Source organism: Rhagoletis zephyria, unplaced genomic scaffold, assembly GCF_001687245.7.
Source record: "Rhagoletis zephyria isolate East Lansing unplaced genomic scaffold, Rhagoletis_zephyria_1.1 Rzeph_scaffold_00347, whole genome shotgun sequence".
Taxonomy (NCBI): domain Eukaryota; kingdom Metazoa; phylum Arthropoda; class Insecta; order Diptera; family Tephritidae; genus Rhagoletis; species Rhagoletis zephyria.
In genome coordinates, this window is record NW_016157431.1 from 109,003 (window position 1) to 132,791 (window position 23,789).

At 37.0% G+C, this 23,789-nt stretch overlaps 1 protein-coding gene across 1 annotated transcript in view; it reads right to left on the reverse strand.

Moving 5' to 3' along the window:
* The window catches only part of LOC108359144 (uncharacterized), a 252,193-nt gene that overhangs the window by 59,769 nt on the left and 168,635 nt on the right, over positions 1-23,789 (reverse strand). The window contains exon 4 of the mRNA XM_017610843.1: positions 14,127-14,392. Within this exon, the coding sequence (XP_017466332.1) occupies positions 14,127-14,392 (266 nt within the window). The remainder of the gene's footprint in view (positions 1-14,126; positions 14,393-23,789) is intronic.

The window sequence follows — 23,789 nt, forward strand, 5'->3', positions numbered from 1 at the left end:
ACCTATGGTTGTGTATTTCGACCCGCAGAATCCGAATTTGAATTCAGTTCAGTTCGAGAAAACTTCAAAAAATCGTTTTTTATTGCCGACTTTCACTATTTTTACGTTTTTTTTTTGAAGTTTTCTCGAAATCTGGGAGGTATATTGGCCAAACTGACTTCAAGTTCGAATTCTGCGGGTCGAAGTACATAATCATAGGTAGGTCCAGTCAAATGCACATCACACTAATTTTTTTTTTGTGTGCCGGTGTATTCGACACAAGCTTATGAAAGCATCGGTATCGTTTACTTACTGTGGGCCATTTTCTAATGTACGCAGTAAAGTTGCCTTTACTAACTGGCAGATAAATTGTTCCTCAGTTTACAGTGTTTTGGTTTTCTTATCTTACCGGTAAAAATAAATTTGTTATTCCGTAGAGTGAAAATTCACTACATTTCCGAGAGTGAAACTTCACTACATTCGTCAAATAATTTCAAAGGTTGGCAATGCAACATAAGCAAATATAGAGCAAGAGCATTTTTTTTCGATATCAAGTAGGAATGATTAGAAAAAAATAGTTGTACAGAATTGTGAAGATAGAAACTCTCATAGTTAGAACCTATAGGGCCGCATCTGTCATGTATATAAATTTTAGACTGGGACAGGTGTGGAAATACTACTTTCACACTAATAAATGCAAATAGTTGCAAACAAATTTCGAAATTTGAGATTTTGACATTTCTTCTTCACTAATAAACACAAATACAATATCACATAGAAAATGAATGCTACTTACATACCTTTGCCTTGCAAATCTATCACAAACATAAAGTAAACATATCTCTATAAAACAATGGCAAGCAAAATAGCAATAAGTCCACATCATGAAATTGAACAACACACGTGAGCGTTTTTCTGACAAGAACAATTAATTACTTATCTTTGAACAATAATCATGCAAAAATTTTATCTAATTCATAGGAATGAGAGAATTGGTTGTCATTTTCAATATTTATAATACAAAAATTCAATGTCGACTTTTGTCCAGCTAGCTTGTTCTATTCGAATCACTGTGCATCGATGTGAAAAGTCAGAAGCGCTAACCACTGACCTATTCACCTCCCATAAACTCTTGTTGCTAATCCATTTCCTTATTCAACCTACAGCTATCAAGTGCAGCTTATTCGCCGATAGTTAAACTAGTCAGCGCCGAAGTCTACAAAAATAAGTCTGATGAGGAGATGTGGTGATCTCCGAAATAGCAGTTATAGGCTGGTATTGTCACTTGCGATGCGAATGAAAATATAGGCGAATTTCGCCGCCTCGAATTGTGAGATGCGAGTGGCGAAAATGAATTTCTTGTACTGCCACTAGCGAAAATTCGACATTCGCTTCGCCAAAGCTGTCAAAATTTGTCGACTGTTTATTTTGTTCGCGTTTGAAAATGAAAAGGACGTCAGTAAATTTTAATCTTGTTTATTAAATTTTATTTAATAAAATCTAATTTTCAGAACAAAACGGACAACAACGCAGCATTGGTTAGCATAGTGGAAAATAATCCAGATGTCGCAAGAGGGATGGGGAGTTTCGGTTCCACAAAGAAGAGCAGGGCAGAGCTGTGGGAGAAGTTCGCTACCGAACTTAACGCCATTGGTCCTCCAATACGTAGCGGACGCGAGTGGAACAAGGTAAGAACTGAATTAATTTGTGTGTCTGTAGTTACTTACATATGTACTATTTAGGTTTGGTTAGACTACAAACTTAAGCTGAAAAAAAAATTGCCACAAACCGACGCGAAAATGTGACCACAGGAGGAGGACGCACGCAGCAAAGTTTAACTCCACTAGAGCGAACGGTCGATGAGCTGATCCACCTGCAGGAAGCAGTGAACCCTACAGGCTCTTCATTTGGCACCAACGTGGCAGAAACTACGGTGAGTGCTAATTAATTAGATGCAGAAGAGCCCCTGGGCGAACAAGCTCCACAAGAAGTGGATTCCGCACCGGGATCATCAACTCCCCGGCCTAGAATGACTGTTGAGGATCGAGAATCCATTAGAATCCAAGCATTGGAGAAGCAGTCCGAAATCCAAGATACCCTTTGCGAAAAAATTTCAAACATTGAAAAAAAAACTCCACGAAGTCGCTAGGTATACAAGGAAGACGTACGAATTAAAAAAAGAACTAAATTTATTAAAACTGAAGGAAGAAAGGAAGAAGGCAGGAAGTTTTAAAAAGAGAAGAAAACATAAAGAAAATATGGAAATGAAACTAAAGGAATTAGAACTAAAAACATTAAAATACAGCCAAAAGTAGGTTGGAATATTCTTATGACCTACTTTTGGTTATATTTTAATGTTTAGTTAGTTCCCAATCATTTAGTTTCATTTCATTCTTTTCTGTAAGTTACTGAAATTGTGATTTTTTATTTTAATTTCCAAAACATGTGATGAACTTATTTTAAGTTTAACAATCTTGAAGTACTGAATTTAATTTGTGATTTTTTATTAATTCTAAGTATATTTTATTAAATGACTGAATTTAATTTGTGATTTTTTATTAATTCTATGTATATTTTATGAAATTACTGAATTTAAGTTGTGATTTTTAATTAGTTAAAAGCATAGAAATAATTTTGTTTAATTTAACCTGTGTGTAATAAAAAATTCAAAAGCATGAAATTAAATAAAAAGAACACAAAGTAAATTGTTTTGAAATTATTCAATAAAACGGACTACAATTCATTTTACAACAAAGCATCAGCTATTTGTCTTCGGCGATGATCCCCTGGTGTATCATTGGCATCTTCATTAAATGGTTCCGAAGATACAATGGCGTCAATAAAAATTTCAGCTTCATCTGGATCACTAATTCTAAATTTCTTACAGATATTGTGGAAAGCGCAGCATATGTTTATAATCGAAGTTACTTTAGCAGGATCTTAGCGCATTTTTCGATCACTCACGAGGCATCTGAAGCGACATTTCAAAACCCCGATCGTACGTTCAACGACGTTTCTAGCATTCGCGTGCTTCTTATTAAAAATTGACTACCTAGTTCCAGAGTCTGCATGGCGGAAGGGTGTTTGTTGCTGGCACAATAGCAACGTTAAAGCGACGTACAAGGTGGCGGCTAACGATGTGGTTCGAAATAGAAACACGGATATATTAGGAACGCACTTTAATGAAAATTGTATATTTATACGGTTTTATACAATCGTTGTCTTAAGTCTGATTGGGAGTGGTTTTAATATCTGTAAATGAAATTAATTAAGGTAATATTCGCCAGCAGATTATATGTATGTCTTACTTATCCGTGTCCTCGTACGTCTCTGAAATGGCGAACGGCTACATACAGATCAGTTCGTCCAAATCAACGACGTTTACACGTGCGAGGCATGGTTGCAATTTAACGTACAAAGATATTTCGTATTTCGGGATTTCTTATAGTAGGATTGTAATAGAGCAACAACTAATTCTTAAGGTCTAAACAGTAACATTCTGCCCCCCGTGGTTCGAGTCGGGATCGAGAGAAGCACCAATCACGTCAAGAACTGCTATCTTGGATGCTGGTCGTCGTAGGTTTCCGGAAGCCGTCTTCACTAGGACCGATCGGACTTGACCATCAGCGGCTGGCTGAGCTTCAACTACTATACCTCGTTTCCACTGACCGCGGCTTTCATTGTCGTCGCATACTATGACTACGTCCCCAATGCTTATTGGCTTCACCCTTTTATGCCATTTGGTTCTGCGAGTCAGAGTTGGAAGATACTCCAACATCCAACGTTTCCAAAACGTTTGCTTTAATTGCTGCGTTATTTGCCACTGCTTCCGTAGACACCCTCTTTCGGGGACGGCAGCAGTTTGCACGAAGTTGGGGCAACCCAAAAGAAAATGATTCGGCGTGAGAGGGTCTGCGTCTGTGCTCTCAATCGGTACATGGGTTAAAGGACGCGAGTTTACTAAGTTCTCTGCCTCTATTAATAAACTCTGTAAAGTCTCGATCTGTGGCGCGCGTTCCTTTAAAGTGAACGACAGAACTTTCTTGACGGCACGTACCATCCTTTCCCATATGCCACCTGCAGAGGTATTCGCTGGAGTGTTGAAAATCCACTCAACGCCTTGACGATTACATTCGGTTGCTATGCCTTGCTCAACATTCAGCCATTCCACTTTGCTGGCACCGACAAAGTTCGTGCCTCTGTCACTTCTGATTCGAACCGGTACACCTCTTCGATTAATAAAATTTTTAAGAACAATAATGGTAGCGTCTGCTGAAATGTTCTTACAAAATTGACAGTCCACTTTGACCGACCTCAGTAGACGGCGTACACTCGGGATCCAAAATTTGTAACGTATTGAGCAGATTGTTGCCTCAAAATTATGGTGATAATGTAGTTCATGAAAATGTCTAACAATGAGTCGTGAAAGAGCGTGACCCTTTGGCAAAATTATAGGCCTTTTTGTAGCTGTCGGAATGCATTCTGCGTAGTCAATGCGTCCGCCAAGTCGCATTACACCGTCATCGTCTATAATAGGATTCAATTTGTATAGCGGGCTAGCTTTATTTACCGGCAACCCACTTTGTAAGACCTTTATTTCGTCAAAGAATTCCGTCTCTTGCACTAATCTACAAATTAATGTCTCCGCAGTTTTTATATCGGGCGCGTTTAATAATTTTGGGACGACATGTCTTTTGAGGAATTTGTAGTAATTTGAATATTTGTGAAAGTGAATACACTCTTCAACTTTGTTTATTGAATACAGCTGCTTAGAACGCACTTCTTCTTCGCTTCCGTCTGGTCTTAGATCGCCGGGCATGGCGGGCCACTCGTCTTTACTTAACTTTAAAAAGGGTGGACCATTCAACCACTTACCGTTTATGTCGAACGCCTTAATGCGGGTAGCGTCGTCGGCAGGATTATATTTTCCGGGTACCCACCTCCACTGAGATGCGTCGGATGATTGCAGGATTTCTGTTATCCGGTGTGCTACAAACTGTTTGTAGCGCCTTGCGTCCGACCTCACCCACTGGACAACTGTTTTCGAATCGGACCAGAACGTCACTGACGTTAGCTTAATATCGTGACTGTTGACGACTGCTTCCTTCAATCGTACTCCGAGTACAGCTGATTGGAGTTCCATCCTTGGAATGGAGATCGGTTTCAATGGACTGCATCGTGACCTTCCAGCGACAAACGACACTACGGTAGAACCCTCGTGGGTGATGCGCCAGAATGCTACAGCTGCGAATGCAAGTTCACTCGCATCCACAAAAACATGTAGTTCCACGTCTGCATCTGGCTCCAGAAACTTCGGGTTGTAACACCTTGGCATCTGGAAACATTCAATACAGTTCAAGCTTCTGTACCAATCCAACCATTTGTCGTAAATATCATCAGGGATTGGCTCGTGCCAATCAACGTTACGTTGCCACAGTCTTTGCATTAGTATTTTGGCACGCAGCACAACATTGCAGAGAAACCCGAGCGGATCAAAGATTGACATAAGGACGCTCAATATTTCGCCTTTTGTTGGCCGTCTAGTACCGTCGAGGACTGAGGTTGACACTTTGGCGAAAAGTAACTTGAAAAAAAGATAATCTTTTGTCGGGTTCCAGTGCATACCGAGCACCTTCTCTGATGCGAATTCAGTTCGACACGGATTGTGAATTAGCGGTAACCGCGGTTGAGCATTACTGGCTACAGCTTCCATAAGCTCGCTTGAATTAGAAATTACTCCTCGTAACTCAAACCCTGCGCTGCCATGAATACCTATCACCTGTTTTGTTACGTTGACGCCCTCTTGGACTGAATGAAAACTGTCCATGTAGTCGTCAACGTAATGGCCATCGACTATAGCGTTTACTGCTCTCGGCGAGCAATCTTGAAATTTGTATGCATGCAAATTCTTAATGAATTGCGCTGAACACGGAGAACTGACTGATCCAAAAATCATAGCGCACATCACGTAAACATCAGGCTGCTTGAGTCTATCGCCCCCTCACCAAAGGAAGCGCTGCGAGTTCTCATCCTCATGGCGGATGAGAATGCGGTGGAACATCTCGCGGATGTCTCCACATACTCCGACTCGACCCTGTCGGAACTTAAACAGTATTGACACGAGCGGTTTCGGCTGGTATTCGTCTGGTCCTTTCATGAGCGCACTATTTAAACTCATGTCGCGTGTTTTTGCTGCTGCATCGAATACTAGTCTACGCTTATTGCCTTTGTTAGGATTACATATAGCAAAATGTGGTAGATACCACGTACGTTGGTCCGTGCAACTTGCTTCGAATGACGTAAGCTGCCTCGCGTAGCCCTTTTCCTCATACTCTTTAATTTTATTGTTGTACCACTCTGCATACTCAGAGTCCTTGGCGATCTTTGCTTCAACTTTTTCAAGTCGCTTCACTGCCATAGAAAAACTTTCAGGAAATTCAACCTCTTCACTACGCCACAGCAGGCCAGTTTCATATCTTCCGGACTTTAATTTAGTAGTCACTTCTAGTAATTTTTGCGCTCTTTTATCTGCTTCTGATCTTATTATTGGCAATTGCTTTATCTCGAAGTTCTCGGCAGCAAAGTATTCTGCTATTTGTTTGTTCGCTTCGTACGCCTTGCACATCTCTATATCTACATGACAAATAGTGCCATCGCTAGCAGATTCTTCGTTCGATCCAAACACAGTCCAACCCAAATTTGTTTTGTGGACAGCAAAACCATCGTCGATATTCATTGCTTTAATTGTTCGCCTCAAGACCGAGTGCGGCAATCCAATAAGAATTTGCGGCACAGCGTTGTTGTAATCACTAATGCAAATGTCTTTTAGTTCTGTATGCTGTTGCGTGAACTACCGCAACCTCAACGTCTGCTGCGGCAGATACAGCTGTTTCGTTGTGCGCACACCACTCATGTGATGAAATTCTGCTGCTTCAAAGTCGCCGGCAATTTCAAGTGATACTTGCCGCGAATGTTCGCTAGTTGTGTGGTTGCCGATCCACTTCAAACGAAGCATGTCGGTTTTGCCTTTCAACCCGATTGCGTTAGCTACTTTCTCCTCTAGCAGTGATATCTTCGCTCCTTCGTCAATGAAGGCGACAACGTTTATCTCCCCTTTCGGACCTTTTAGTTTGACGGGCAAATACTTCAATAGTGTCTGACTGCACTGTTTATATTGTTTAGCCGAGTTCTGTTGCACAGTTTGATAGCCACTTACTGTGGCAACGGCTGTGCTCTCAAGAGCAGTGTTGCCCTTAGAATCTTCATGTCCCTTATGGAGTAATCGGTTGTGGAACTTATTGCATGATAAAATATTACAAGGGCGGCGTTTATTACATTTTTGCATATTATGTCCAGGCTCCAAACATCAGAAGCATAATCGATTTATTTTGACAAAATTCCAACGACTAGCATAATCGATATCTTTAAACTTGTGGCACTGATACAGCTGATGGCTTTGTTTAGACATTGCACACATATTCTCAATATTGATGGCAGTCATTACTGGCTTTGATGAAGCTTTAACTTTATTGCTAACCTGTTCATTTCCTGCATTCTTTGGAGGCATGACATCGATGCACATAGACACGTAAGTAGCAATTTGCTGCAACCAATTGCAGAAATCACGCACAGTGGGATAAGGAATTTGCAAAGTAAATATATGACGATACCATTCTTCTCTCTTGTTCACTGGCAGCTTGCACACAAGTTCCTCAAGAAGTGTCGGATTATTGAGATGCGGTATGGCTCCGGAATTTTCCAGGAACGCTGTTAAATTAGATACCATAGCACTGAGGTTGAGGATTTCAGTTATTCGTCCTCCGGTTACTGCAGGAAACGATCGAGCTTTTGCTATTTGACTGCGGATTAATAACTCCGGTCGGCCGTAATGAAATTCGAGAGTTTTCATCGCAGCCTCTACACTATTTGGGTGGATAAGCAACGATTCCACCTGCTGTCGGGCTCTACCTTTTAACGCCTTCTGCAAGCGTAACAAATTTTCTACATTTGTGTAAAAATACATGTTGGTGGTTTCCTTGAAGGCGACAGAAAACATAGGCCATTCCTCGGGCGAACCGTGGAATTCAGGCAAATCTAATATTTTTCGTGTTTGTGTTTGTGAATAGCAACCGGGGGTCCAAGTTGGATGGGTGCCATTCATCACGGAGGCAGCTGATACATTCGGCATATAAACGTGTGGCAAATTAGATGTACTTACTGTTGAAGTTGTGGCACTTCTGTTGATTGACGGAAAACCTGTACTTTGGTGAGCGGTTGCGAAGTTCTGGCTAGACTGCATTGGAGAATAATTTGTGGTATAGTTACCATAGACTGGATACAAGCCAGTGGCGTTGACAGAAGTGGCGTTGGCATAGTTTACGCCGGCAAAGGTTACGATGGCCCTTTCGTGGGCCGAGGTAGCGCTAGTTAAGTCGCTGGCAGCACTAAGATTAGTTTCAAGGCAACTTGAGGCGACGGCTGTTGAGCGGCTAGTAACGATAGGGCTGGGTATTGTAGGTTCGACATTTTTGAAGCTGGCGGTAGTAGCTTCGGCAGCATTAACGTCGATAGATTGACGATTCATTTTTTCCTTTAAGCAGAGCTTATCTTGCTCCGCTGCGGCAAGCGACTTCTGCAGCATTTTAATCTGTTCGCGCAGATCTGCCAATGTGCTGTCTTGTTGCATAATGGTGCAGTCAGTTTCGTCGCCACTGTTCGAACAATTCTCGTCGGCCATGTTGACTTCGCGAATGTTCGATGTGACTATCCGACTTCGCAAATGGTAGCGTTGTTCTTCTTCGGAAGTTTCTCGGTTGCCACGTGGCAAGTCCAATGATTTCATAGATAATCGCCGTGCGAATATTTAGAGAAATCACAGCATAAATATTAAAAGAATGTTGCTGGCACAATAGCAACGTTAAAGCGACGTACAAANTTTAGACTATTTTTTGTGGGGCTACGTCAAGTCTAAAGTCTACAGAAATAAGCCAGCAACTATTCCAGCTTTGGAAGACAACATTTCCGAAGAAATTCGGGCTATTCCGGCCGAAATGCTCGAAAAAGTTGCCCAAAATTGGACTTTCCGAATGGACCACCTAAGACGCAGCCGCGGTCAACATTTAAATGAAATTATCTTCAAAAAGTAAATGTCATGGACCAATCTAACGTTTCAAATAAAGAACCGATGAGATTTTGCAAATTTTATGCGTTTTTTTTAAAAAAAAAGTTATCAAGCTCTTAAAAAATCACCCGTTACTAAAAAAGCCTTTTCTATGTAGATAGAGGTGTCTATTTGCAGTGGGGGCATAAATCGCAATATGTGTTCCGTCAACACAGCCAATCACGTTGGGTATTCCTGATCTGGAGAAAAATTTGTTCCTTGCCTGTTGCTTCTCTTCTTCTGTTATTTCTGTGATTATCGAAGCACTGCAAATTTCTCTTTCTAAAATGGGCAGTACCTCCTTCAAAATGAGCGAAACTGTAGGTTGCGCAAGACCCAATTTAAATTCATTTCCTACAGCTTGCTGATAACTGCCATGCGCAAAAAATCTCAGTGCGCAACACAATTTTAGCATTGGCGTTACAGATGAGGACAGGCGGCAATTAAATTTGTCCTTGATTTTGTCCAGCACATACATAAAAGCGTCCTTGCTTAGCCGAAAATTCGCTATAAATCTATAAATACATATACAGTATATTTTGCTTAGCTGCACATCCTTCTTTGTACGAAAAACTTGTGCACTTAACCGAAAAAGGTACTTAAGCGAATTTTCTTTACTACTTCAATGAGGAAGGTACCCGAATCCCTATGAAACCAAGTAATGGAGGAGCACTTACCACGTAGAAATTAGTGCCAGAGCAATTTTTACCGAATGGTATCTAATTATCTATATAACTACATAAATTGATAGCCATTTTCGTTGTTCTGCGAGATGAGCAAAATAAATAAAAGCTTGTAAAATTAGGTAATTGTAGGTCCAATGCAGGTAAACGTAATACTTTCTTTGATAATTGATACTAGTTGCACAATTTTTAAGGCAGGTATCGCCAATGTGCAGGTATGTTGAATGCATCTATCGGAGCAGTTTACTTACAAATGTTACAAATAACGCCCCTGATGCGCATTTTGGGGTAGGTATCTTAAAGGTGCACTTAAGCATAAAGGCAGCAAAGCAAAATATACTGTACATATATGCATACATTTTTCATGTTTCATTGAATAACCTATTTGCACTGGATACTTACACTGTGGACGGCAGCTCCATAGGATTAGAGTAATCCTTACTAATATTATAAATCCGAAAGTGAGTTTGTTTGTTTGCTTTGCTTTCACGCCTTAACTACTCAACCGATCATCATGAAATTTTGTATACTGCTGTCATTTAGCCAAACTTAAAATATAGGGTAAATTTATTCCCGATTAGACAAGGGGGCGTGGCATCTCCCATACAAACGGAATTTTTCATACAGCATTTCTCAGGAAATATTTTTGATATATTACTGGAACTTGATACGGAGATATATAAAATCATTATCCACTCACGGATGAGGGCTGAATATATTTTTTAAAGGGTTGCCACCTGTTTGAAAAGTAAAATTTAAATTGCTTATGCGCAACCTATCTGAAGAATTAAAATGTGGTTGTCTAACGAAATATTGTTAAAAATCCTTTGGTTTGAGAGTTTTGAATAATATTTAAGTCTTTCACAAGGGTTGCCACATTTTTAAAAACTAAATTCAATTATTTAAATTTAAATATTACAGTACAGCGCAATGGTTCTGGTGGTTGATTTATCGGTGGTGACTTGAAATTTACCACTGTGCAACTCAACCCTGGTGTCTCAGAATGAAGCTTTAACGCATAATAATACTGGCATATCACGTCCATTGGGCCAATCGTAACACATAAGAGTTCGATATACTCAATGGCGCAACAGGTCGATTTAATTTGACATTCACGGCACCTTTTCTAACTTGGCGTTTATTCGTAATGACTCCAGCGCTATCTGGCAGCCCTTTTTGGCAATAGTATTGCCTTTACCGTTACCAATAAATATTTTGAAGTGGATAATAAATAAAAAATTTAGTTATAACTTCACTACAGCGCCAACTGGCGGGTAAAGTTTTGAAACTACGCTCTCCAGAGAGCCACTCAAAAGTACACAATAAACTTCGTTAAAATCGGTCCGGGCATTTAGAAGGATTTCACTCACCAACACACAGACACAAGAATTATATATAAACTTTTTTGCGGCGCCATGACCCCTTGAGTATAAGATTGATTTCATATATTACCGTACCAAGTTCCAGTATTCTACAGTATATTATTCAACACTTCCAGAGATATGCAGTATGAAAAAATCGGTTTGTATGGGAAGTGCCACGCCCCTTCATATATTAAAATTTTTAGCCTATAACCATCCTTGGGACGTGTGAAGCAGGTATCCGAAATTAANCTTCATATATCAAAATTTTTAGCCTATAACCATCCTTGGGACGTCTGAAGCAGGTATCCGAAATTTCAAAAAAATCGGTTCGGCCGTTCTCGAGCTTTGCGAACACATAAAAAACGGCTTTCAAAATATATATTGTTGTAGAAGATTGGTATGAATCTAAATGGGTTTGAATGAATGAAAAAGGTTGCCAACTGTTTGAAAATTTAAATTCAAACTACTCAATGATTTAAATGAATTCAGTTCAATTTGAATTCAATTGAAATAGTCTTGAAAGGGCTTAATTTCAAAACTACATGTAAGAGGTTTCCATCTGTTTAAAATCTCAAATTGAGTTCAGGGGATAAGTTAATTGAAAAAGTATGACAAGTGAGAAGTTTAGGAACGTTTTAGTTTGAAAATATTTTGAAGCTGGTTAAACAAATTTTAAACCTCCTGTTTTTTAATTGAGTTTTCTTGAAATAAATTTTACTCAATGTATCACGTAGAAATTTCATACACTCAGCGAAGCGGGTGAGGGCGATCTAGTCTCTAATAAAACGCCGCTGACGAACAAGGTTAGCTCGCGGTTCAACATTATAACTATGCTCAAAATATAAATCTACGTTATAAAACATTTTGCTTTTTAAATTTTAGTTTGTAATAACAAGGAATTCGAAGTATAAATGACAGAAACGTCAAATGAGGATGAAGTCATTTAATTTGTTTGAATGGCAACGACGCATGTCCGGCGAAAAAGTTCATTCGCCACTCACAATGCAAATTTTAGGTGTGTTCGCCAAACCGTTCGCTTCGCCAAATTTATTCGCTTCGCAAGTGACAATACCAGCCATAACTTCTACCGCTTAGAGTTTGTTGCTTTTCCATTTCCACACACAAATCGTGGTGTAAAGCTCAATAGCACTATTGAAATAAAAGTATTTAACTTGGTGTTGGTTCGAGACGAGCGAATAGCGACTGAGTCATAAGAGTCAAAAGATGGGCGGTCCCCCGTCGCAAAGGTCGGACGAGGTAGGCGGGAAATGTTTAGAGGCAACTCTGCATCTGCAAGGCACATAGCATAGGGCTGCCAGATATCTCTGTTGCCAAACCGGGACACTTAAGGGGGGGCAGAGGCCTCTCGCTGCCTTCCCCTTCGTTTCGACAAAAATTACGTACGAAAGGATGTAGTAAAATTTTATTTTGACAAAAAAAAACATAAAAACATGAGATCATTACAATGTACACCAGCAAAACAAAACAATTTATCACAACTAAAGTACAGAGAATTTTCCACAATGCATGTACCTTTTTTGTTCCTTATAAAAATACAGTTTATACTAAATACATCAGAAAACATAAAAATAAAATTTCTAAACTTTGTGCAAAACTCGGGAAAATGCAATAATTTTGCATACAAATTCGCAACTTTCTATTCAGACTTTTTTATAAAAATTTTGAAAATGAAGTTTTGCAGCCCATAAAAATTTAGTTGATTTTTGGTATTGTTTTTACTGAGAGTTTCTTCCATACAAACTATGTTCGACATTTTTTTGTATGCGGAAGACACTGTCAGCAAAAAATCAACGAAATTTTCTGGTAACTTCAGACTTGCACTTTACTAATTGGCTCAAAAGCTACATTTTCAAAATTTTTCTAAAAGATCTGATTAGAAATTGTAATTATATTATAATTATAAGTAATCTAGGTTTCACGAAAGAAAAAAAATTAAATACAAGGTCAGGATCAGTAATTTGTTTCGTTGCTGTGAGCTTGTTTCAAAACTTCTGGCTATTGCTTAATATAATTGTAAAACTCTGNAAAAAAAAATTTATTTAAATTCCATGCTGTCTGTAATGGGATTTGAACCCTGACGCTCTGGAAATTAGCAAATTGTGGCAAGCATCTTCGTGCACTCAGCTACAGCCAGACATGTAAATGTGCATTCAAATGTTCAGTTTGATTCAACACCACGTGTGCGTGGTATGAAAGTATTGTTTTTAAGTACGAACATTTCAAAACGATAATCAAATAAAAAATATTCATGTTTACTACGCGTTATTTCCCCCAGTAAATTCATAAAATTTTTCTTAATATTACAACGCGTTTTTTCTCTCAGTGTAGTCATTTTTATGCAAAATTTGTGCAATCAAATCGAAACCCGGGACATTTTAAGGTTGGACCGGGACACCGGGACAAATAGTCTAAAACCGGGACATGTCCGGGAAAACCGGGACGTCTGGCAGCCCTAACATAGCACGCAACGGCCAACCAACAAATTCTGACTTTTCCTTTTTATTATGGAGATTCGTTTTTCGCTTGCGCGTAAGATCTAACCTGATGTTAATTTGAAAAATACTTAACAATTAAATTTTATAAGCTCAAATAAAGTTTATTAAACAATATTAAAGAATCAAAACCTGTGCTGCTTTAATTTCAAACAGCTTCACAACTGAAACAAATTCTTTAATTAAACGTAAACATTAACAGCTGTTTAAGAATGCACAGTGTGGCCGACTGTCTTAACTTTTTTCAAATTTTCCCAGTAATTGGTTACAAATCGAACACCAAAAAAAACTTTGCAATAAGCGAAAGTTTAAGAACTGAGTTTTTGCCGCTAAAACTGAAAATAGTGCAGTGGTATAAATGATAAACAACCAACTACATCTATAATAAGTGTTAGTAAGTACCTTGTATGTTCAATGGAATACCAACCTTTAATTTCATATCACCATTCTGAAAGTGATGTTGCTCAACTCGAAATTGCAAGCCCAAAATGGTAGTTTCCAAGCCATCACGCCCAGAAATTATAGTATCATATTTTCGCAGAGCATGTGATTCAGCCGGTTCACCATTAACATACCAATAGAGTTCCACAGCAGGTTTTGAACGCCCATTTGTACAATTTATTCTGACCCAGTCACCAGTTGTATAGCGCGGCCGACAACCAGAAATTTTGGGCGGACCCTGATCGGGTAGAGCTGAAAGTAAACATTGGAAGGAGGGGAATTCTTTTACTGGGATTATATGTACAAATATTAAAGTGGGTCTGAAAACATTTTATTTTATTTCAATTAACCCATTAGAGTGGTTCAAAACCAGTAAAGTCGGAATTTTAACGTCCCCCTATGATTATTCTATCGAAAAAATATACCCCTATTTTGAAGTGAAACTTCTTTAGCGGCGGTTGGTTGGTTGGGAGTAAATTGGCAAATTCAACGGAAAGTGCACACGGAAATGGTGCATCGGAAATAGTGCAACGGAAATGGTTGGCGCTGAAACAAGAGTAATTTAACAAATACTTGCTTCTAAGAGGTTAAAGAATAACACTTAGAAAAAGACCAATACAAAAGTTGAAGTAAAGGTGAGTACAAACATAGATAAAGAAAAGGATAAAGGCAAAGGTAAAAATAAAAATAAAAAAATAAACAAACATGAGTAAAGATAAAGGCAAAAATGAAGACCAAGGTAAATATAAACACTTTACTTATATAAGGGCAAAGGTGAAAGGGAATATGTAGATGAAGGAAATGATTAACATAAAAGTAAAAACAAAGATAAATGCAAAAGAAGATGAGAATACCGATGAAAGTAAAGATGAAGAAAGATTAAAATAAAGGTAATTACAGGGAAAAGGATATAGACAGAAACACAGAGACTCAATCTGGGAACTATTTTGGGATTTTAGAAATTCTTGGGACTTATCGATGTAATAGTCGATTTTTTTTCGGTTTTGTTTTCGATATATTCATCGATTTTGTTACCGAAATTTTTATCGATTTTGTTATCGATATTTTCGGAACTTATCGATATAATCGATATTTTTATCGATTTTGTTATCAAAAATTTTTTCGATTTTGTTATCGACATTTTCGGAGCTTATCGATATAATAATAGATATTTTTTGTAGATTTTGCTATCGATATTTTTATCGATTTTTATCGAGTATTTATCGACTTTGTTATCGATTATTTGTTGATTTTTTAATCGATTTTGTTTTCGATATTTTTATCGATTTTGTTATCGCTATTGTTATCGATTATTTATCGGTTTTGTTATCAATATTGTTATCGATTACTTAGCGATTTTGTCATCGGTTTTCTTATCGATCTAGAGATCTAGATAGAAAAAAGAAAAAAATATAACCTTAAGCAAAAGCATGTATGTATATTGGTTATGGACAAAATAGATATGTAACGTAAGTTTCACTTCTCCAGTGTGGGCCAGGCGCACTTCCTTTTTTTTATTTTGAAATCAAAAAACATTTAGGGAGTGCTCAAAGCGCTCAAAATTGTCCATGTTTTTTATATGGGGGAGAAACAACTTTTCGTAGAAATGGTATACAATTCCTGCAAATCAATTATGCCTATTACGGTATCCGACGGATGCCATCCGCACGGATCTTATCCAATTCCAACTCTGATAGCAAGCTACCGTAAAGGATTAGACTCATGCGAGTCTCTTCAATCGGACTGGAATAGGCATGTACCCGACGGATGTCATTTGTACAAACTTTTCGCTTCTTACGACAGTTGGAATTGGAGTAGATCCGTGCGTATGGCATCCGTTGGATACCATAAAAGGCATGAATATTTTTCTATCGGAAAACTGTGGTTCTCAGCTCAATCAAGTTAGCGGCGCTGAAATGAAAAAATTAAGAAAAAATTTGTTCGTATTGTGCTCATTGTGAGCTAATTTCGGCCACTTTTCGTTTTTTTTTGCGCCCCGACCATTTGGTAAATAACTAAGACTTTGTTAAGTTAACCGTAACTTAGCAAAACATTCATTCAATGAAGTCTTTTTACTACTTATATGGGCTTATTTTATTGGGCTTTTTATGTACTTTCAAAATATTGCCCAGTAAACATCGAAAACCCGCTTGACGCCACGCTATCTGGCCCACTTCTTAAACTGTGGTCGAACACGGATAAATATATTTGAGGAACTACGTGCTATTTTTGGGCTTTTTAGAGTCACCAAAATAATTATAGGAACTCATCCAATTTCCGAGATAATTAAGACTTTGCTGGGTTAACCGTAACTTAGCACAACATCCATCCAGTGAAGATTTTGTACTACTTATCTGGGTTTATTATTTTGGGATTTTTATGCGCTTTGCTAATATTGCCCGCTGAACATTGAAATCGCTAAAATATATCGCCAAAAGTATTGCCCAGTAAACATTGAAAACTCGCTTGACGTCAAACACGGATAAATATTAATGGGAAATTACGTGCTCTTTTAGCGCTTTTTAGAGTCACCAAAATAATTATAGGAGCTCATCCAGTTTCCGAGATAATTAAGACTTTGCTGGGTTAACTGTAACTTAGCAAAACATCCATCCAGTGAATACTTTTTACTGCTTATCTGGGTTTATTATTTTATGCTTTTTATATACTTTGCTAATATTGCTCGTTGAACATTGAAAAATCGCTAAAAATATTGCCCAGTGTAGGGTTTGTATTTGTGTTATTACCTTTTATTGTACTGTGTTCATTTCAACTTTGTAATTTTGGAAATTTTAGATTTATGTGATTTTTGTGGTCAATCAAATAGAAAATTTTTATTATTCAAACTTTTCTCGAATTGTTAACAACGTAAAATAAAATTAATTTTGTTAACTTGTAATAATTAAATTTATTTAAGAATAAATACCTTTTTAAAACCCTACATTTGGCGATCATGCCAGGAGAAGATGTTGCCGTGTTTTAAAGCTAATCAAACTAATAACAAGCTAGCTTATAGAACCAACTAGCAGCCATAACAAAAGGGTGCTCCAGTTTAGTCAAGAGGAGGTTCCCTGTGCAACATCAATTATCTCCAAGCAATCGGTAAGCGAAACGCTGAACGACGCAAGCAGATAAAGCGTGCAACGAAACGCACCTTCTGCAACATAGAAACTGTAGTAGTAACGACGATTCCGCATTGACATTGATTAGAGCCACAAATACATCGGCATTGGAAACAGATTCCGCTTCTGAAACCACCAGCGGTGAAAGCGATCACCGTCGGCATCACAATTCCTGCGATATACGCGTGCCAACAACTTACTGCACACCAGCTAAACACCAGTTTTTTATCACCTCAGCACATCGTAGATCACTGTTGCGACTCACATCGCCAGCAACATTATTATCGTCACATTGACTGGTGCGCCATCAACAACAGCAATCCTTGCCATAGCAAGAGTCACAGCACTAACGGTTGCCATCGTAACAGCAGCGACTGTAACAACAAAAGCAACAACAGTGACTACCAAAGAAGAAGCAGTGCAACCACAACTGTCACAGTAACGCAAACAACAACAACTTGAACGTCAACAACTTTAACGAATGTCATAGAAGCATTGGTGAGCTGTATTATTCAAATTTTTTAGACTAGTATAACTTTGACACTATTTTTGTTAAAAATAAATAATTACAGCATTTAATTATTATTTATAAATATTACAACTTTTTGACATAATTGTAAACTTCCCTTTTCTGAGGTCTTTTATATTTGCTCAAATTTAAATTATCATAATGTTTCGTTCACCCTCACATGATACACACACATCTACAGGGACTAATAATTTAAATGACTCGCTTATAGATTTGCAAAACAACTCTTTTCAAGAGGAGTTGGCAAATCCTTATGCTAGTCAATATAATAATGAGGTATATGCAACCTCAGTGAAGCTTCCGCAATTTTGGACAAGTTGTCCAGAAGCTTGGTTTGTGCATATAGAAATGCAATTTAACATGAAAAACATTACACAAGATACTACAAAATATGAACATACAATCACAGCGCTTCCGCAAGAAGTAATAGTTACAATATTAGATTTCATTCAAAATCCTCCGCATAACAACAAGTTTTCAGAATTAAAGAAAGTCTTAATTGAAAGGCATTCTTTAAGCGAAAATAAGAAATTAGATAAAATTTTGTCAGATTCAGAGATGGGTGATCGTAAACCCTCTGAATTTTATCGGTCGCTCATGTTGCTTGCAGGTTCCAATTTTAGTCAAGATATTTTAAAGAAACTTTGGCTGAGAAAATTGCCAAAAAATCTTAGTGTGATATTAGCTAGTTCAAGTACCAATGATATAAATGAATTGGTGAAACTAGCTGATAATATTTGGGAAGTGATTAATAAAACCGAAATATCAGCTATGAATAGTTTTCAAAATTCTAAATCACAAGACACAATTATTGAGAATTTAGTTAAAACGACGAATCTTATGTGCGAAAATTTTCAAAAACTTTCCTTTGAATTAAATTCTATTAAGCAACAAATTAATCAAAATTCTAGATATAGATCATATAATAGGAATTGTTTTAGAAGTCCATATAGAGGTAGATCAAAATCTCGTGATAGTCAAAATTGGTTATGTAGATACCATTACAAATTTGGTGATAAGGCTCAGAAATGTCAACAGCCTTGTGCTTTTTCTAAAAACAAAAATTCGTTAAACTAGAGTCATCCGTTGTTGTGGCGGCAAACAATGGAAATTTAGATATTACCACACGTCGCCTATTTATTTTTGATAAAACAAACAAACTAAATTTTTTGATTGATAGTGGAGCAGAAATTTCTATACTTCCGGTAAAAAAATTCCCTCATACAAAACGTTCTTCAGATATAATACTTACTGCAGCCAATGGTTCAACGATTTCAACGTATGGTAAAAAGATTTTAAATATAAATTTAGGTTTAAGACGCGAGTTCCCATTTACGTTTCTCATAGCTGATATTGCGAAACCTATTATTGGTGCAGATTTTCTTTGCAAATACGGTCTCTTAATTGACATGAAATGCAAACGTTTAGTTGATCCAGTAACAAGTCTTTCGGTTAACACAGTTTCATGTGTTTGTAACATTTCGCTTCCAAAAATTTTTGTAGTAGAGAACAAGTATACAAGATTGTTGAAGGAGTTTCCTTCTTTGATCGCTGAACCAGATTATTCGAAACCGGTTAAACATTCTACGGTTCACAGACTTTTTACTGAAGGAAATCTGCCATTCTCTAAGCCAAGGCGCTTGGATCCGATTAAATTTAAAGTAGCCAAAACTGAATTCGATTTTTTAGTGAGGACAGGGATTTGTAGACCTTCAAATTCTTGTGTAGCATCTCCACTGCATCTTGTACCTAAAAAAGAACTGAATGACTGGCGTCCTTGTGGTGATTTTCGGAGACTTAATGTTGTGACTGTACCGGACCGTTATCCTTTACCTCATATTCAAGATTTTAACATGAATCTCAGAAATAAGTATATATTTTCGAAATTAGATTTGGTAAGGGCCTACCACCAAATTCCAATGGCAGAAGAGGATATCTATAAAACTGCAATAACGACACCTTTCGGTATGTTTGAATTTATACGAATGCCTTTCGGACTAAGAAATTCAGCGCAAACTTTTCAAAGATTTATTAATGAAGTAGTTAGTGGTTTAGATTTTGTTTTTACATATATTGATGATCTATTGGTTGCAAGTGAAAATGAAGAACAGCATTTTAAAGATCTCCGTATACTTTTCCAACGCCTAACAGAGTACGGGTTAAATATCAAACCAAGTAAATGTACTTTCGGTGTAACAAGTGTTGACTTTTTAGGACATAATATTTCTGGGGCAGGAATTAGACCCTCTGATGAAAAAGTGATAGCTATTCGTAGTTTTGAACGTCCTAAATCTATTAAACAGGCGCAGAAATTTATAGGCATGGTTAATTATTACCATCGATATGTACCAAAATTAGCTGAGTTTACGGCAGTTATCTACGATTTAATCAATCGAACAACTAAGAAACGTGACAAGTCCTTAATTTGGGATGACACAACAAATAAAGCCTTTGAATGTATTAAAGAAAAGTTTGCGTCTACGATATTGTTAAATCATTTTAACAAAGATGCCAAACTCTCTTTAAATGTGGATGCATCTAATACGGCAATTGGTGGTGTCATACATCAAACGTTTGATAACAAATCAGAGCCACTAGCTTTTTTTTCTAAGAAACTTTCTCCATCCGAGGTTAAGTACAGTGCATTTGACAGGGAGTTGCTAGCTATTTATTTGAACATTAAACATTTTCGCTATCTTTTAGAAGGACGACAATTTACAGTTTTTACGGATCACAAGCCTTTGATATATGCTTTGAGTTCAAAAACCGAACGTAGTCCGAGACAAACTAGACATATGGAATTCATTGCACAATTTACTAATGACATACGATATATTAAAGGACAGGAGAACATTATAGCTGACACATTATCTCGAGCTTTCGAAGTTGATGCAATTAAGGGTACAGAACTGAATTTCAAAGTTTTACAAAATGAACAAGAACAGGATGAGGAACTTAACACATTAAAATCTGGAGACACATCACATAACCTTAAATTAATTCAAATTCCACTTTTAAATTTTAATATTTGGTGTGAAATGACAGGTGAGAATCCTAGGCCATTTGTTCCAAATTGTTTACGCAAGACAGTGTTTAATATGCTACATGGCATTACACATCCTGGTACAAAAGCTACACGTCGTCTAATTATTAAAAAGTACTATTGGCCAAAAATGCACAAAGAAATTAATATTTGGTCAAAAGAATGTATAAATTGTCAAAAATCGAAGGTTAATCGTCACACAAAATCTCCAGTAATTAAAATTCCGATTCCCAAAAGTAGATTTGATCATATTCATTTAGATATTGTTGGACCTCTTCCTGTATCGAAAGGACATCGTTACATTTTTACAATAGTTGACAGGTTCACGCGTTGGCCCGAGGCATATGCATTAAAGGACATTTCAGCGGCAGTGGTTGCAAATAAATTTTTTAGAGAATATGTTTCACGTTTTGGGGTACCGTTAAAAATCACTACAGATCAGGGTACTCAGTTTATGTCAAAATTGTTTTCGGAACTAACAAAATTGCTTGGTAGTCATCACGTTACAACTTCTGCATATCATCCTCAAGGGAATGGTATGGTAGAACGGTTTCACAGGCAGTTAAAAGCTACGATAATGGCTAGAAATGGAATCAACAATTGGTATGATGAGCTGCCGATAATACTTCTTGGTTTACGATCGATGTATAAAGAAAGTATTTCAGCCACATCATCTGAGATGGTTTTTGGGCAAAATTTACGCCTACCCGGTGAACTTGTGGTTCCATCTGAAGAAAAATTTTCCCCAATTGAAGTTTTAGGTAATTTACGGGAACATTTTAAAAATGTTAAATCAAATTTAAGGCATAATCAAAATTCTGATACTGGTGTATATATACCAAAGGATTTGGAGACTTGTAAATTTGTTTTTATGCGTGTTATTAATAAAAGATCATTGCAACAACCATACGAAGGACCTTATAAGGTTGTTGAAAAAAACAAAAAATATTTCAAACTTGAAGTAGATAATGAGGTTAAAACAATTCCGATAGACAGACTAAAACCAGCAATCATTGAAACAGAACTAATACCAGAAACAAACACTAATACAATGAATAACACAACATCAAATAAGAAACGAGTTACTTTTAATTTATATAACATTAATTCTCTAGAAGGGGGAGTATTGTAGGGTTTGTATTTGTGTTATTACCTTTTATTGTACTGTGTTCATTTCAACTTTGTTATTTTGGAAATTTTAGATTTATGTGATTTTTGTGGTTCGTCAATCAAATAGAAAATTTTTGTTATTCAAACTTTTCTCGAATTGTTAACAACGTAAAATAAAATTAATTTTGTTAACTTGTAATAATTAAATTTATTTAAGAATAAATACCTTTTTAAAACCCTACACCCAGTAAACATTGAAAAATCGCTTGACGTCGCGGTAGCCGACCAACTTTATAAACTTTGGTCGAACACGGAAGCGATTATTAGAAAAGGGTATTTTTTAAAATGAGTACTTTCGAGTTCTTTAAAGTTCTGAGTACTTTTGAGATTCTTTTTTGAGTACTGAGTACTTTCGAGTTCTTTTGTGAGTAATGAGTTCTTTGGAGTACTCAGTATCGATACTTTTAAAAATTGGGTGCTGTCGTTCCTTTTGAGAATCGAGTTCTCAGTAGTTTTGGTATCGATACTGCCCAACACTAGTTTTTATTTGCGCCAAATAATCTTGGTAGGGTTGAAATCAACATGAAAAGTTCTATTTAGCTACGTTTTTTGTTTCTTTATGTCTAAACGGTTGGTATTCTGCACCACGGCTACTTCGGACTTTTTCTGTCTAAATCCTTGAGTACGGGAACAGGCTAAGGGCCGGTTACTCAATGTCTGGTTAACACTAATCTGTGGTTAAACATCGTTATCGACATCTTCGACTCCATGCATACAACAGGGAGTCAGTAACGTCAATAACTATGTTTAACCGGAGATTAGTGTTAACCAGACATTGAGTAACCGGCCCTTAATGTGAATAAGAAAAAGTAAACAAAAAAATGTTAATTAAACTCTGATGGCCTTATTCATAAAAAAATAAATTAGGTTTAAAGAGCTCTATAAAGTGACATTTTCATACAAAATTTCGATTTATAAAGCAGTTAAAGTGTTCTTTATTTTTTATGAATTTGGGTATGAGTTTATTAAACATCCCAATGAGTACACTTGACAGTTGTTCATAAACTTAAAATGTTAAACAAAAAGTATTTCAATGTTTACTGGGCAATATTTTTAGCGATTTTCAATGTTCAACGGGCAATATTTGCATAGCACATAAAAAGCCCAAAAGATAAACCCAGATAAGCAGTAAAAAGTCTTCACTGGATGGATGTTTTGCTAAGTTACGATAACCCAGCAAAGTCTTAATTATCTCGGAAACTGGATGAGCTCCTATAATTATTTTGGTGACTCTAAAAAGCCCAAAAAGAGCAAGTAATTCATCAATAATATTTATCCGTGTTCGACCAAAGTTTAAGAAGTGGGCCAGATAGCGTGAAAGCACATAAAAAGCCCAAAAAATAAGCCCAGATAAGTAGTAAAAATACTTCATTGAATGAATGTTTTGCTAAGTTACGGTTAACTTAGCAAAGTCCTAATTATTTACCAAATGGTCGGAGCACAAAAAAAATGAAAAGTGGCCGAAAATAGCACACAATGAGCACAATAATACGAACAAATTTTTTCTTCATTTTTTCATTTCAGCGCCGCTAACTTGATTGAGCTGTGAGTCTCTTCAGGAGACTTCCAATATTAATATCCATTTGCAATTTCTGGGGGTTTTGGCGGACCTATAAAATATAGATACCATGAAAAAACCTTCAATTTAGATATAACACAAATTTGCTTTATTGCCGTTTGCGCTGTAGCACCCCCTTTATTGAGCATCTGACAATAATTTTTCTACTACGTACATCGTATGAGTAGTATATATATGGGTCAATCCATGCAAAATTTACACTAAAA